The sequence below is a fragment of the Ascidia mentula genome, chromosome 1, assembly GCF_947561715.1.
Source record: "Ascidia mentula chromosome 1, kaAscMent1.1, whole genome shotgun sequence".
NCBI lineage: Eukaryota > Metazoa > Chordata > Ascidiacea > Phlebobranchia > Ascidiidae > Ascidia > Ascidia mentula.
This window is the reverse complement of record NC_138566.1, coordinates 19,973,000-19,990,544: the sequence shown is the minus strand read 5'-3', so window position 1 is coordinate 19,990,544 and position 17,545 is coordinate 19,973,000. Positions and strand designations below refer to the sequence as shown.

Genomic DNA, 17,545 nt, shown 5'->3' with positions numbered 1-17,545 from the left:
TTTGCCACATTTTGCAAGGTACAACAGGCATTTACTCAAAAATTGGTTTCTTTTGGATTAGAATCAAATTACAGAGATGAGCAAGCAGTTCAAACCTCAAAAAACATTTAAACAAATTATTTCGCAGCTGTATCAGTCAAAAAATCACGAATTAAAAAAATTCGCCTGGTTTTGCGATTCAGCACAATGGCGGCATGCGAAAAACTTCCCTATTAAAACAATTCTGCTCGGCGTTCTTGCAATAGGTGCCAATATTGACCAATATCACGAGAACGGAAATTTAATGCTCTACCACATGCAATTAACAAATTTGAAATTAAGGTGCCGGATGACCTTCAAATCGTCCATTGAAGACGACCCGCTTCAAGCGAATCAGCAGCATGATGGCGTAATGTCGGCATGCGAAAAACTTCCCTATTAAAACAATTCTGCTCGGCGTTCTTGCAATAGGTGCCAATATTGACCAATATCACGAGAACGGAAATTTAATGCTCTACCACATGCAATTAACAAATTTGAAATTAAGGTGGCGGATGACCTTCAAATCGTACATTGAAGACGACCCGCTTCAAGCGAATCAGCAGCATAATGGCGTAATGTCGGCATGCGAAAAACTTCCCTATTAAAACAATTCTGCTCGGCGTTCTTGCAATAGGTGCCAATATTGACCAATATCACGAGAACGGAAATTTAATGCTCTACCACATGCAATTAACAAATTTGAAATTAAGGTGCCGGATGACCTTCAAATCGTACATTGAAGACGACCCGCTTCAAGCGAATCAGCAGCATAATGGCGTAATGTCGGCATGCGAAAAACTTCCCTATTAAAACAATTCTGCTCGGCGTTCTTGCAATAGGTGCCAATATTGACCAATATCACGAGAACGGAAATTTAATGCTCTACCACATGCAATTAACAAATTTGAAATTAAGGTGCCGGATGACCTTCAAATCGTACATTGAAGACGACCCGCTTCAAGCGAATCAGCAGCATAATGGCGTAATGTCGGCATGCGAAAAACTTCCCTATTAAAACAATTCTGCTCGGCGTTCTTGCAATAGGTGCCAATATTGACCAATATCACGAGAACGGAAATTTAATGCTCTACCACATGCAATTAACAAATTTGAAATTAAGGTGGCGGATGACCTTCAAATCGTACATTGAAGACGACCCGCTTCAAGCGAATCAGCAGCATAATGGCGTAATGTCGGCATGCGAAAAACTTCCCTATTAAAACAATTCTGCTCGGCGTTCTTGCAATAGGTGCCAATATTGACCAATATCACGAGAACGGAAATTTAATGCTCTACCACATGCAATTGACAAATTTGAAATTAAGGTGCCGGATGACCTTCAAATCGTCCATTGAAGACGACCCGCTTCAAGCGAATCAGCAGCATGATGGCGTAATGTCGGCATGCGAAAAACTTCCCTATTAAAACAATTCTGCTCGGCGTTCTTGCAATAGGTGCCAATATTGACCAATATCACGAGAACGGAAATTTAATGCTCTACCACATGCAATTAACAAATTTGAAATTAAGGTGGCGGATGACCTTCAAATCGTACATTGAAGACGACCCGCTTCAAGCGAATCAGCAGCATAATGGCGTAATGTCGGCATGCGAAAAACTTCCCTATTAAAACAATTCTGCTCGGCGTTCTTGCATTAGGTGCCAATATTGACCAATATCACGAGAACGGAAATTTAATGCTCTACCACATGCAATTAACAAATTTGAAATTAAGGTGGCGGATGACCTTCAAATCGTACATTGAAGACGACCCGCTTCAAGCGAATCAGCAGCATAATGGCGTAATGTCGGCATGCGAAAAACTTCCCTATTAAAACAATTCTGCTCGGCGTTCTTGCAATAGGTGCCAATATTGACCAATATCACGAGAACGGAAATTTAATGCTCTACCACATGCAATTAACAAATTTGAAATTAAGGTGCCGGATGACCTTCAAATCGTACATTGAAGACGACCCGCTTCAAGCGAATCAGCAGCATAATGGCGTAATGTCGGCATGCGAAAAACTTCCCTATTAAAACAATTCTGCTCGGCGTTCTTGCAATAGGTGCCAATATTGACCAATATCACGAGAACGGAAATTTAATGCTCTACCACATGCAATTAACAAATTTGAAATTAAGGTGCCGGATGACCTTCAAATCGTACATTGAAGACGACCCGCTTCAAGCGAATCAGCAGCATAATGGCGTAATGTCGGCATGCGAAAAACTTCCCTATTAAAACAATTCTGCTCGGCGTTCTTGCAATAGGTGCCAATATTGACCAATATCACGAGAACGGAAATTTAATGCTCTACCACATGCAATTAACAAATTTGAAATTAAGGTGCCGGATGACCTTCAAATCGTACATTGAAGACGACCCGCTTCAAGCGAATCAGCAGCATAATGGCGTAATGTCGGCATGCGAAAAACTTCCCTATTAAAACAATTCTGCTCGGCGTTCTTGCAATAGGTGCCAATATTGACCAATATCACGAGAACGGAAATTTAATGCTCTACCACATGCAATTAACAAATTTGAAATTAAGGTGCCGGATGACCTTCAAATCGTACATTGAAGACGACCCGCTTCAAGCGAATCAGCAGCATAATGGCGTAATGTCGGCATGCGAAAAACTTCCCTATTAAAACAATTCTGCTCGGCGTTCTTGCAATAGGTGCCAATATTGACCAATATCACGAGAACGGAAATTTAATGCTCTACCACATGCAATTAACAAATTTGAAATTAAGGTGCCGGATGACCTTCAAATCGTACATTGAAGACGACCCGCTTCAAGCGAATCAGCAGCATAATGGCGTAATGTCGGCATGCGAAAAACTTCCCTATTAAAACAATTCTGCTCGGCGTTCTTGCAATAGGTGCCAATATTGACCAATATCACGAGAACGGAAATTTAATGCTCTACCACATGCAATTAACAAATTTGAAATTAAGGTGCCGGATGACCTTCAAATCGTACATTGAAGACGACCCGCTTCAAGCGAATCAGCAGCATAATGGCGTAATGTCGGCATGCGAAAAACTTCCCTATTAAAACAATTCTGCTCGGCGTTCTTGCAATAGGTGCCAATATTGACCAATATCACGAGAACGGAAATTTAATGCTCTACCACATGCAATTAACAAATTTGAAATTAAGGTGCCGGATGACCTTCAAATCGTACATTGAAGACGACCCGCTTCAAGCGAATCAGCAGCATAATGGCGTAATGTCGGCATGCGAAAAACTTCCCTATTAAAACAATTCTGCTCGGCGTTCTTGCAATAGGTGCCAATATTGACCAATATCACGAGAACGGAAATTTAATGCTCTACCACATGCAATTAACAAATTTGAAATTAAGGTGCCGGATGACCTTCAAATCGTACATTGAAGACGACCCGCTTCAAGCGAATCAGCAGCATAATGGCGTAATGTCGGCATGCGAAAAACTTCCCTATTAAAACAATTCTGCTCGGCGTTCTTGCAATAGGTGCCAATATTGACCAATATCACGAGAACGGAAATTTAATGCTCTACCACATGCAATTAACAAATTTGAAATTAAGGTGCCGGATGACCTTCAAATCGTACATTGAAGACGACCCGCTTCAAGCGAATCAGCAGCATAATGGCGTAATGTCGGCATGCGAAAAACTTCCCTATTAAAACAATTCTGCTCGGCGTTCTTGCAATAGGTGCCAATATTGACCAATATCACGAGAACGGAAATTTAATGCTCTACCACATGCAATTAACAAATTTGAAATTAAGGTGCCGGATGACCTTCAAATCGTACATTGAAGACGACCCGCTTCAAGCGAATCAGCAGCATAATGGCGTAATGTCGGCATGCGAAAAACTTCCCTATTAAAACAATTCTGTTCGGCGTTCTTGCAATAGGTGCCAATATTGACCAAATTTGACTATATTGACCAATAAGCCTTCTAAATTTATAACTTTGGCAGTATGCAAGTACAACATGTGTTCAATCATGTACATTTGCACATATCAGCAAACTTGGCAATAATACACAACGTTATTTGTAAAAAATTGTATTTGTTGACTTCCGGGGCCGGGCCACGTAGCAGCCTTCGTCATGCTACAAAATGTTGATTTGCGGACTGCAGTTTGTACACCCTTGGTGTAAACAAATGCAAAACATTTTTTGCTACATGTTTAGATGATGGATTGCTTTCTACATTTCTTTTTCATGTGTTCTTTGGATAAAATGGCCATAAATTTTAGAGATATGTGACATATATAACGCTAAATACTATTTTTTTCCAATACACACAAACATATGTATTTACTGTTTATCCTGTGACATGTGTTGCATAATTTATTTCTGTGACAAAATACTGTAAAAAAAACATGCTCTATTTTATGTGCAGGTCGTATTCAGTTCGAAAAAAAAGGAAAAGTTGAATTGTGGTGGTTACTTTTGAGGGAAAAGAAAATTGAAAATGTAGTGTAGTTCATACTACACCTGACAAATTCCTGCAAATGTGTCATTGGTAGGGGAGTCAGGAGATAATAGGAGAGGGGTTAATAAAATTTTCATGTTAGGTACCACGAATCCATACGAGTTGATAAACCCTTCGGTATCTGAGATCAAATCCTAATACAATGCAACAGTAAAGTCAAACGATAACGCCTGAAATATGTCCACATCAACGTCATTGCGTCATAAGGGACCAACAGAAAGAAAGGCAATCTTCGACCAAAACGAATTTCAATGCCAGGACCAAACTTTATTTTATCAAAATAGGACTAAAGACCGCATATCAGTAATTCTAGTAAAATAGTTTTGCTCGCGGGGAATACCCGTCTTGTACTCCTGCGTCATAGAGAGGCTCAGTTTCGTCACAAGGCAACCGGTGATGCATTGGGGAAAATTTTCTGTTTAATACGCAAGAAGTCACATGGTGTAGCCAGGGCGATTTTCAGCGTGTTTGGTGCAGATTTAGTGCAAATTTTTGCTCTTCTCAGTCAGTCAGACGTTTGGTGCTGGGTGCTGTGAAAAGTTTAGTTGAAAAACCATCAAAATGTTCAAGGGGATGAAGCACAAAATTGAATCTTTTATTGGCACCTATTGCAAGAACGCCGAGCAGAATTGTTTTAATAGGGAAGTTTTTCGCATGCCGACATTACGCCATTATGCTGCTGATTCGCTTGAAGCGGGTCGTCTTCAATGTACGATTTGAAGGTCATCCGGCACCTTAATTTCAAATTTGTTAATTGCATGTGGTAGAGCATTAAATTTCCGTTCTCGTGATATTGGTCAATATTGGCACCTATTGCAAGAACGCCGAGCAGAATTGTTTTAATAGGGAAGTTTTTCGCATGCCGACATTACGCCATTATGCTGCTGATTCGCTTGAAGCGGGTCGTCTTCAATGTACGATTTGAAGGTCATCCGGCACCTTAATTTCAAATTTGTTAATTGCATGTGGTAGAGCATTAAATTTCCGTTCTCGTGATATTGGTCAATATTGGCACCTATTGCAAGAACGCCGAGCAGAATTGTTTTAATAGGGAAGTTTTTCGCATGCCGACATTACGCCATTATGCTGCTGATTCGCTTGAAGCGGGTCGTCTTCAATGTACGATTTGAAGGTCATCCGGCACCTTAATTTCAAATTTGTTAATTGCATGTGGTAGAGCATTAAATTTCCGTTCTCGTGATATTGGTCAATATTGGCACCTATTGCAAGAACGCCGAGCAGAATTGTTTTAATAGGGAAGTTTTTCGCATGCCGACATTACGCCATTATGCTGCTGATTCGCTTGAAGCGGGTCGTCTTCAATGTACGATTTGAAGGTCATCCGGCACCTTAATTTCAAATTTGTTAATTGCATGTGGTAGAGCATTAAATTTCCGTTCTCGTGATATTGGTCAATATTGGCACCTATTGCAAGAACGCCGAGCAGAATTGTTTTAATAGGGAAGTTTTTCGCATGCCGACATTACGCCATTATGCTGCTGATTCGCTTGAAGCGGGTCGTCTTCAATGTACGATTTGAAGGTCATCCGGCACCTTAATTTCAAATTTGTTAATTGCATGTGGTAGAGCATTAAATTTCCGTTCTCGTGATATTGGTCAATATTGGCACCTATTGCAAGAACGCCGAGCAGAATTGTTTTAATAGGGAAGTTTTTCGCATGCCGACATTACGCCATTATGCTGCTGATTCGCTTGAAGCGGGTCGTCTTCAATGTACGATTTGAAGGTCATCCGGCACCTTAATTTCAAATTTGTTAATTGCATGTGGTAGAGCATTAAATTTCCGTTCTCGTGATATTGGTCAATATTGGCACCTATTGCAAGAACGCCGAGCAGAATTGTTTTAATAGGGAAGTTTTTCGCATGCCGACATTACGCCATTATGCTGCTGATTCGCTTGAAGCGGGTCGTCTTCAATGTACGATTTGAAGGTCATCCGGCACCTTAATTTCAAATTTGTTAATTGCATGTGGTAGAGCATTAAATTTCCGTTCTCGTGATATTGGTCAATATTGGCACCTATTGCAAGAACGCCGAGCAGAATTGTTTTAATAGGGAAGTTTTTCGCATGCCGACATTACGCCATTATGCTGCTGATTCGCTTGAAGCGGGTCGTCTTCAATGTACGATTTGAAGGTCATCCGGCACCTTAATTTCAAATTTGTTAATTGCATGTGGTAGAGCATTAAATTTCCGTTCTCGTGATATTGGTCAATATTGGCACCTATTGCAAGAACGCCGAGCAGAATTGTTTTAATAGGGAAGTTTTTCGCATGCCGACATTACGCCATTATGCTGCTGATTCGCTTGAAGCGGGTCGTCTTCAATGTACGATTTGAAGGTCATCCGCCACCTTAATTTCAAATTTGTTAATTGCATGTGGTAGAGCATTAAATTTCCGTTCTCGTGATATTGGTCAATATTGGCACCTAATGCAAGAACGCCGAGCAGAATTGTTTTAATAGGGAAGTTTTTCGCATGCCGACATTACGCCATTATGCTGCTGATTCGCTTGAAGCGGGTCGTCTTCAATGTACGATTTGAAGGTCATCCGCCACCTTAATTTCAAATTTGTTAATTGCATGTGGTAGAGCATTAAATTTCCGTTCTCGTGATATTGGTCAATATTGGCACCTATTGCAAGAACGCCGAGCAGAATTGTTTTAATAGGGAAGTTTTTCGCATGCCGACATTACGCCATCATGCTGCTGATTCGCTTGAAGCGGGTCGTCTTCAATGGACGATTTGAAGGTCATCCGGCACCTTAATTTCAAATTTGTCAATTGCATGTGGTAGAGCATTAAATTTCCGTTCTCGTGATATTGGTCAATATTGGCACCTATTGCAAGAACGCCGAGCAGAATTGTTTTAATAGGGAAGTTTTTCGCATGCCGACATTACGCCATTATGCTGCTGATTCGCTTGAAGCGGGTCGTCTTCAATGTACGATTTGAAGGTCATCCGCCACCTTAATTTCAAATTTGTTAATTGCATGTGGTAGAGCATTAAATTTCCGTTCTCGTGATATTGGTCAATATTGGCACCTATTGCAAGAACGCCGAGCAGAATTGTTTTAATAGGGAAGTTTTTCGCATGCCGACATTACGCCATTATGCTGCTGATTCGCTTGAAGCGGGTCGTCTTCAATGTACGATTTGAAGGTCATCCGGCACCTTAATTTCAAATTTGTTAATTGCATGTGGTAGAGCATTAAATTTCCGTTCTCGTGATATTGGTCAATATTGGCACCTATTGCAAGAACGCCGAGCAGAATTGTTTTAATAGGGAAGTTTTTCGCATGCCGACATTACGCCATTATGCTGCTGATTCGCTTGAAGCGGGTCGTCTTCAATGTACGATTTGAAGGTCATCCGGCACCTTAATTTCAAATTTGTTAATTGCATGTGGTAGAGCATTAAATTTCCGTTCTCGTGATATTGGTCAATATTGGCACCTATTGCAAGAACGCCGAGCAGAATTGTTTTAATAGGGAAGTTTTTCGCATGCCGACATTACGCCATTATGCTGCTGATTCGCTTGAAGCGGGTCGTCTTCAATGTACGATTTGAAGGTCATCCGCCACCTTAATTTCAAATTTGTTAATTGCATGTGGTAGAGCATTAAATTTCCGTTCTCGTGATATTGGTCAATATTGGCACCTATTGCAAGAACGCCGAGCAGAATTGTTTTAATAGGGAAGTTTTTCGCATGCCGACATTACGCCATCATGCTGCTGATTCGCTTGAAGCGGGTCGTCTTCAATGGACGATTTGAAGGTCATCCGGCACCTTAATTTCAAATTTGTTAATTGCATGTGGTAGAGCATTAAATTTCCGTTCTCGTGATATTGGTCAATATTGGCACCTATTGCAAGAACGCCGAGCAGAATTGTTTTAATAGGGAAGTTTTTCGCATGCCGCCATTGTGCTGAATCGCAAAACCAGGCGAATTTTTTTAATTCGTGATTTTTTGACTGATACAGCTGCGAAATAATTTGTTTAAATGTTTTTTGAGGTTTGAACTGCTTGCTCATCTCTGTAATTTGATTCTAATCCAAAAGAAACCAATTTTTGAGTAAATGCCTGTTGTACCTTGCAAAATGTGGCAAATTTGCAAAATTATTCTGCCAGAATTCTGCCAGAATGAGGGTGGTGTCATTTCGGCGAAATTTTTTTATATATCAACGAAATATTTTTCACGCATGACTGAACACAACTTCAATGGATTTACCAAAAACAAAACACAAGTATATGCACAAATTAGAGCATAATTACCATTAAAAAACATCAATGTAACTTTGGTACACCTCCGTGATCAATTCACACTATTTTGTTTTCACAAACTGTATATACTGAGGCAGCAATACTTGTGAATTTGGATGCGAACTTACACAAAGCATCAAGTGGAGAAGTCGCTTGATATAGGCGAACATTTGAAACCTTTCCGGGCCGTAGGATTTTTTTTAATTTTGCACAGAGCTTGCCTGGAGCATGCAGATGAACGCGGTATAAGTTAAAATCCCAACAGTTTACAAGTTTCCCAGCGAAATGAACTTAACTTCCATACCATATGTACAGGGAGTTTCTGAGCGGATATCTAGAATACTCAACGCCACTGGAGTAAAAGTTGTTATGAAACCGGTGTGCACTTTAGAAAACATGTTTCCCAAACCCAAAGAACATATTTCCACGCTTCAAATGACCGGTGAAGTTAACTTAATACCTTGCCTTGGTTGTAACACTGTGTATATTGGCCAGACTAAGCGCAATTCAACGTCCCGTATTAAAGAACACAAGGCAGCCATACGCAATATGGAACCCAACAAATCTGCTCTATGTGCTCACATGCTTGACACCGACCACCGTATCCATTGGAAGGAAGCTAAAGTATTTAAACAAGAAACAATTTTGGCAAAACGGTTGGTTGTGGAAAATTATTTTTTAATTCGCTGCCTAATGTGGTAATTCGCAGTGATGGAAAAATACTCTCGCCCGTGTTCCGCAATTTCGCCCGTAACCATTCATGACATTTTGTTTCCTATGTTTGGCCTTTTGACCCGTGATCGATATTGTCCATTCATATATGTCCCGCTGTGTTTTAGCTGTTGCGGCCTTTTGTACTTTTTCGTTGCTGAATTTCTTTGCCCTTTGGTTCGCAATCTCTACTGTGATTGTTTTATTCTCTGAAGAATCCTAGTCGTGCGTGCAGGCGAAACGTCAGAAAATACCAGTTTTTTCAACAAAAGGTGCATATTTGTGGATTTTGAACCAGAAGAACGTAACTTCCATATTTCAGTTTTCAAGTTTCCAAGCGAAATGAACTTAAGTGCAGGTCAGCGGCTGTTACGGCATAGAGCCCTTTAAGCGCGTATAGGCTGGCCACAAGGCCTATCGTACAGGCGAACATTTGAAACCTTTCCGGGCCGTAGGATTTTTTTAAATTTGGACAGAACTTGCCTGGAGCATGCAGATGAACGCGGTATAAGTTAAAATCCCAACAGTTTTCAAGTTTCCCAGCGAAATGAACTTAACTGCAGGTCACCGGCTATGACGTCATACATCTCTTAACGCGCGTATAGGCTGGCCACAAGGCCTATCGTACAGGCGAACATTTGAAACCTTTCCGGGCCGTAGGATTTTTTTTAATTTTGCACAGAGCTTGCCTGAAGCATGCAGATGAACGCGGTATAAGTTAAAATCCCAACAGTTTCCAAGTTTCCCAGCGAAATGAACTTAACTGCAGGTCACCGTCTGTGACTGCATTGAGCCCTTTACGCGCGTACAGGCTGGCCACAAGGCCTATCGTACAGGCGAACATTTGAAACCTTTCCGGGCCGTAGGATTTTTTTAAATTTTGCACAGAGCTTGCCTGAAGCATGCAGATGAACGCGGTATAAGTTAAAATCCCAACAGTTTTCAAGTTTCCCAGCGAAATGAACTTAACTGCAGGTCACCGGCTATGACGTCATAGAGCTCTTCACGCGCGTATAGGCTGGCCACAAAGCCTATCGTACAGGCGAACATTTGAAACCTTTCCGGGCCGTAGGATTTTTTTTAATTTTGCACAGAGCTTGCCTGGAGCATGCAGATGAACGCGGTATAAGTTAAAATCCCAACAGTTTCCAAGTTTCCCAGCGAAATGAACTTAACTGCAGGTCACCGTCTGTGACTGCATTGAGCCCTTTACGCGCGTACAGGCTGGCCACAAGGCCTATCGTACAGGCGAACATTTGAAACCTTTCCGGGCCGTAGGATTTTTTTTAATTTTGCACAGAGCTTGCCTGAAGCATGCAGATGAACGCGGTATAAGTTAAAATCCCAACAGTTTTCAAGTTTCCCAGCGAAATGAACTTAACTGCAGGTCACCGGCTATGACGTCATAGAGCTCTTCACGCGCGTATAGGCTGGCCACAAAGCCTATCGTACAGGCGAACATTTGAAACCTTTCCGGGCCGTAGGATTTTTTTTAATTTTGCACAGAGCTTGCCTGAAGCATGCAGATGAACGCGGTATAAGTTAAAATCCCAACAGTTTTCAAGTTTCCCAGCGAAATGAACTTAACTGCAGGTCACCGTCTGTGACTGCATTGAGAACTTTACGCGCGTACAGGCTGGCCACAAGGCCTATCGTACAGGCGAACATTTGAAACCTTTCCGGGCCGTAGGATTTTTTTTAATTTTGCACAGAGCTTGCCTGGAGCATGCAGATGAACGCGGTATAAGTTAAAATTCCAACAGTTTTCAAGTTTCCCAGCGAAATGAACTTAACTGCAGGTCACCCGCTGTGACGTCATTGAGCCCTTTACGCGCGTACAGACTGGCGACAAGGCCTCTCATACAGGCCAAAATTTGAAACCTTTCCGGGCCGTAGGATTTTTTTAAATTTTGCACAGAGCTTGTCTGGAGCATGCAGATGAACGCGGTATAAGTTAAAATCCCAACAGTTTTCAAGTTTCCCAGCGAAATAAACTTAACTACAGGTCACCCTTTGTGACGTCATTAGGCCCTTTACGCGCGTACAGACTGGCGACAAGACCTCTCATACAGGCGAACATTTGAAACCTTTCCGGGCCGTAGGATTTTTTTATATTTTGCACAGAGCTTGCCTGGAGCATGCAGATGAACGCGGTATAAGTTAAAATCCCAACAGTTTTCAAGTTTCCCAGCGAAATGAACTTAACTGCAGGTCACCCGTTGTGACGTCATTGAGCCCTTTACGCGCGTACAGGTTGGCGACAAGGCCTATCGTACAGGCGAACATTTGAAACCTTTCCGGGCCGTAGGATTTTTTTAAATTTTGCACAGAGCTTGCCTGGAGCATGCAGATGAACGCGGTATAAGTTAAAATCCCAACAGTTTTCAAGTTTCCCAGCGAAATGAACTTAACTACAGGTCACCCGCTGTGACGACATAGAGCCCTTCACGCGCGTATAGGCTGGCCACAAGGCCTCTCATACAGGCGAACATTTCAAACCTTTCCGGGCCGTAGGATTTTTTTATATTTTGCACAGAGCTTGCCTGGAGCATGTAGATGAACGCGGTATAAGTTAAAATACCAACAGTTTTCAAGTTTCCCAGCGAAATGAACTTAACTGCAGGTCACCGGCTATGACGTCATTGAGCCCTTTACGCGCGTACAGACTGGCGACAAGGCCTCTCGTACAGGCGAACATTTAAAACCTTTCCGGGCCGTAGGATTTTTTTATATTTTGCACAGAGCTTGCCTGGAGCATGTAGATGAACGCGGTATAAGTTAAAATCCCAACAGTTTTCAAGTTTCCCAGCGAAATGAACTTAACTGCAGGTCACCCGCTGTGACGTCATTGAGCCCTTTACGCGCGTACAGACTGGCGACAAGGCCTCTCATACAGGCCAAAATTTGAAACCTTTCCGGGCCGTAGGATTTTTTTAAATTTTGCACAGAGCTTGTCTGGAGCATGCAGATGAACGCGGTATAAGTTAAAATCCCAACAGTTTTCAAGTTTCCCAGCGAAATAAACTTAACTACAGGTCACCCTTTGTGACGTCATTAGGCCCTTTACGCGCGTACAGACTGGCGACAAGACCTCTCATACAGGCGAACATTTGAAACCTTTCCGGGCCGTAGGATTTTTTTATATTTTGCACAGAGCTTGCCTGGAGCATGCAGATGAACGCGGTATAAGTTAAAATCCCAACAGTTTTCAAGTTTCCCAGCGAAATGAACTTAACTGCAGGTCACCCGTTGTGACGTCATTGAGCCCTTTACGCGCGTACAGGTTGGCGACAAGGCCTATCGTACAGGCGAACATTTGAAACCTTTCCGGGCCGTAGGATTTTTTTAAATTTTGCACAGAGCTTGCCTGGAGCATGCAGATGAACGCGGTATAAGTTAAAATCCCAACAGTTTTCAAGTTTCCCAGCGAAATGAACTTAACTGCAGGTCACCCGTTGTGACGTCATTGAGCCCTTTACGCGCGTACAGGTTGGCGACAAGGCCTATCGTACAGGCGAACATTTGAAACCTTTCCGGGCCGTAGGATTTTTTTAAATTTTGCACAGAGCTTGTCTGAAGCATGCAGATGAACGCGGTATAAGTTAAAATCCCAACAGTTTTCAAGTTTCCCAGGGAAATGAACTTAACTGCAGGTCACCGACTATGACGTCATAGAGCTCTTCACGCGCGTATAGGCTGGCCACAAGGCCTCTCGTACAGGCGAACATTTAAAACCTTTCCGGGCCGTAGGATTTTTTTAAATTTTGCACAGAGCTTGCCTGAAGCATGCAGATGAACGCGGTATAAGTTAAAATCCCAACAGTTTTCAAGTTTCCCAGCGAAATGAACTTAACTGCAGGTCACCGGCTATAACGACATAGAGCCCTTCACGCGCATATAGGCTGGCCACAAGGCCTCTCATACAGGCGAACATTTGAAACCTTTCCGGGCCATGAGATTTTTTTAAATTTTGCACAGAGCTTGCCTGGAGCATGTAGATGAACGCGGTATAAGTTAAAATACCAACAGTTTTCAAGTTTCCCAGCGAAATGAACTTAACTGCAGGTCACCGGCTATGACGTCATTGAGCCCTTTACGCGCGTACAGACTGGCGACAAGGCCTCTCGTACAGGCGAACATTTAAAACCTTTCCGGGCCGTAGGATTTTTTTATATTTTGCACAGAGCTTGCCTGGAGCATGCAGATGAACGCGGTATAAGTTAAAATCCCAACAGTTTTCAAGTTTCCCAGCGAAATGAACTTAACTGCAGGTCACCCGTTGTGACGTCATTGAGCCCTTTACGCGCGTACAGGTTGGCGACAAGGCCTATCGTACAGGCGAACATTTGAAACCTTTCCGGGCCGTAGGATTTTTTTAAATTTTGCACAGAGCTTGCCTGGAGCATGCAGATGAACGCGGTATAAGTTAAAATCCCAACAGTTTTCAAGTTTCCCAGCGAAATGAACTTAACTGCAGGTCACCCGTTGTGACGTCATTGAGCCCTTTACGCGCGTACAGGTTGGCGACAAGGCCTATCGTACAGGCGAACATTTGAAACCTTTCCGGGCCGTAGGATTTTTTTAAATTTTGCACAGAGCTTGTCTGAAGCATGCAGATGAACGCGGTATAAGTTAAAATCCCAACAGTTTTCAAGTTTCCCAGGGAAATGAACTTAACTGCAGGTCACCGACTATGACGTCATAGAGCTCTTCACGCGCGTATAGGCTGGCCACAAGGCCTCTCGTACAGGCGAACATTTAAAACCTTTCCGGGCCGTAGGATTTTTTTAAATTTTGCACAGAGCTTGCCTGAAGCATGCAGATGAACGCGGTATAAGTTAAAATCCCAACAGTTTTCAAGTTTCCCAGCGAAATGAACTTAACTGCAGGCCACCGGCTATAACGACATAGAGCCCTTCACGCGCATATAGGCTGGCCACAAGGCCTCTCATACAGGCGAACATTTGAAACCTTTCCGGGCCATGAGATTTTTTTAAATTTTGCACAGAGCTTGCCTGGAGCATGCAGATGAACGCGGTATAAGTTAAAATCCCAACAGTTTTCAAGTTTCCCAGCGAAATGAACTTAACTGCAGGTCACCGGCTATGACGTCATAGAGCTCTTCACGCGCATATAGGCTGGCCACAAGGCCTATCGTACAGGCGAACATTTGAAACCTTTCCGGGCCGTAGGATTTTTTTAAATTTTGCACAGAGCTTGCCTGAAGCATGCAGATGAACGCGGTACAAGTTAAAATCCCAACAGTTTTCAAGTTTCCCAGCGAAATAAACTTAACTGCAGGTCACCGGCTATAACGTCATAGAGCCTTTAACGCGCGTATAGGCTGGCCACCAGGCCTCTTGTACAGGCGAACATTTGAAACCTTTACGGGCCCGTAGGAGAAGATTGGCTGGCGATAAATTGGTTAAGATGGCAGTTTATCACTTAATTGCATTTGAGGTGGGCGAATGGTATTATCGGCCAAGGTGTCCTAATTGTATGACAAGCTAAAAACCTGATCAAAATTCTTGCCAGAGAAGCGTTAAAAAAAATAGTTACAATTCAGTAATCTGTCAGAAAATACAACAATAAGAAGCCGTCAGGTTTAGTTTGTACTGTTAATAAAAAAAAGTATGGTTCAGCAACCAATTAAGATTCGTCGCATTTCACATAAACCTATCATTTAAATTTACAGAAAATTGCTATTTATCAACTTGCTGTATAACGAAAAGATCGAAGCCGCAACTGTGTGAAACCATCCGTACCCGACGAGCTCATTACGTAAATTTCTCAACCACCAACGACACTGCTTTGTATAACGACGAAAGACCGAAGTCGCAATCGACGATGGGAAGAAGAACGCCGCCCAAGAAATATAAAGTTGGAGTTTCCGGAAAGCAGACATGTTACCTCCGTGCTGAGGGGTCGCCACTTCCTTCAGTGTTGTTGGTGACCGACAGCAACGGGAGGAACATTGTCTGCCCCCAGGTGGTATCGTCGGATAGTGAACTATTTACGTTAAGTGCTATTTCTATTCCAGGGGGAACACTGAACCATGGAGCGGAGGAACTCATGTGCGGGAAAAGGTTCGGGTCAGTTGATTTTATCATTCTGGCTCTTGGTACAAACGACTTGGTCTCTCGGCATGCGGATCACCACCATAACAGTATCGGGACCGATTTTCAACATCTGATCGAGGTGTGCCAACAAACGTACCCGCAGTCTCAGGTTGGTTGCATGTATTATACAAAAGTGCTGTTTGTTCCTGTTACTGCCAGGAGTTAAACTACATTTTTTCCCTGCTGCGACTGTAACGTTAAAATTAACTTCATTTATAACACATATACATTTATTTTTGTATAATTTGTATGCAGATTGTGATGGCTGGGATCTTGCAACAGTCTGGTTTTCATGAACACTGCGTCCAACAAGCCAACTGGGTACTGCAGAACCTTGCCGAGGAGTATGGGCTCACCTTCTTGGATTTTAATATCTCTAACGACAAAGATAATTGGAGCGACCAACTCCATCTCTCGGACGTAGGGCTGCGCCATTACATGGACAGCCTGGAAGGGCATATCCATACTTTACTGGCTGTGGAACATCTTGTTGGTACAGAAAATAAAACAATTGCTTTAAAAAGTCTAGTTAAATTAGGAAATTACTGAAATACCTTTCGTATTGCAAGATTGCGGTGTAACTTCTTGGTTTACATAATGTTGATACGAAACTAAAAATACGATTTGACGAAGTATACTATTTTTTATGTCTTGGCCAATACATAGTTAAACAAAACTTTGATCAACAATGAAGTTTTTTGTTGCACAGTACCAACAACTTTCATTGTATCTTCCTCACAACCAACTCCAAACGACATTTCCCACATCAGTCAGTCACGTAACGGACGAAAAAAGTACAAACGCCTCAGCCTTTTCGGATCCGTCGCTGACTATATACGACCTAACAATTTGAAGAAAGTGCTGCATTCTTCAGTGAGTTCACTCACACCTTGTCCGTTACGACTTCACGTCAAACCTGCAGTTCGTGGTTCGTCTGCAAAGGCTGTGACAACTCATAACCGAGTCGACAATGAAGCTGCAACGAGTTCGTCAGCTAAAGTAGTTCGAGGTTCGTCTGCAAAGGTTGTGACAATTCAGAGCCGAGTCGACAATGAAGCTGCGACGAGTTCGTCAGCTAAAGCAGTTCGTGGTTCTTCTGCAAAGGCTGCGACAACTCAAGAGCCGAGTGGACAATGAAGCCTCTCGCGCAGCAGGAAAGTTATTTGAATTTGTGTTTGATGGCATTAAACGAGGTATTTACACTATTTTCAGTTTTTGTTTATTCTATCTGTTTTTTGTGCAATACTGCCTGTGTTCAATTGGGTTTGGATATATTTTTGATTTCGCGTTGAGCAGTTCTACGTTTGTCCCCGGTTTTCGTCTGACCATTTTCAGCGGCTTAACAACTCGAAAACGCCGTGTTCGTGGTTCGGTTTTACTATTACCATTGTCGCTGGCTGCACGTTTAGTACAAACTGGGGGAGCTAAGTTTCAAAGTTGTGATGAAAAAGTTGACATGATTTGTAAACATTTGGTCTTTCGTGGATTGAAAAAATTTTGTAGAAAGACTGGTTTAAGTTTTCTGCATTCCCACGATTTTTGGCTGGGAATGCCAAATAACAGGCGACTCAAAAAGCTTCTGAAATTTTGTGAGGTTTATGACAAGGAAATACAAAAGAAGTTGGTTGGACCCTTGGTTCGTTCCCCTCATATTCCGACCCACTATAAGAAAAATATTTTTTACGCCGCAGTACCGTCTTTAGTTAAGTGCCTACGTGAATACCCTAACACATCAAAGCTACCAAACAAGGCCGTGAAAGAAGTTTTGAAATATTGCAAACTTCCATTAAATGAAAAAAAACGGTTAAAAGTAAAAATGACTTGGGTTTTAACTTATACCGCGTTTATCTGCATGCTCCAGGCAAGCTCTGTGCAAAATATAAAAAAATCCTACGGCCCGGAAAGGTTTCAAA

At 42.3% G+C, this 17,545-nt stretch overlaps 1 protein-coding gene across 2 annotated transcripts; it reads left to right on the top strand.

The window, feature by feature from the left end:
• The first annotated feature begins 15,213 nt into the window (after positions 1-15,213).
• Positions 15,214-17,189, top strand: LOC145910495 (uncharacterized). 2 transcript variants are annotated; one of them, XM_082997646.1, is made up of 4 exons: positions 15,376-15,501; positions 15,554-15,741; positions 15,888-16,125; positions 16,342-17,189. In XM_082997646.1, exons 2-4 carry the CDS (start codon positions 15,586-15,588, stop codon positions 16,767-16,769), a joined length of 822 nt encoding a protein of 273 aa, XP_082853772.1. In that variant the 5' UTR covers positions 15,376-15,501; positions 15,554-15,585; the 3' UTR covers positions 16,770-17,189. The 2 variants fall into 2 exon arrangements, with proteins under 2 accessions (XP_082853765.1, XP_082853772.1); XM_082997639.1 differs by having other exon boundaries at positions 15,214-15,741; positions 16,342-17,188.
• Positions 17,190-17,545: the final 356 nt, after the last annotated feature.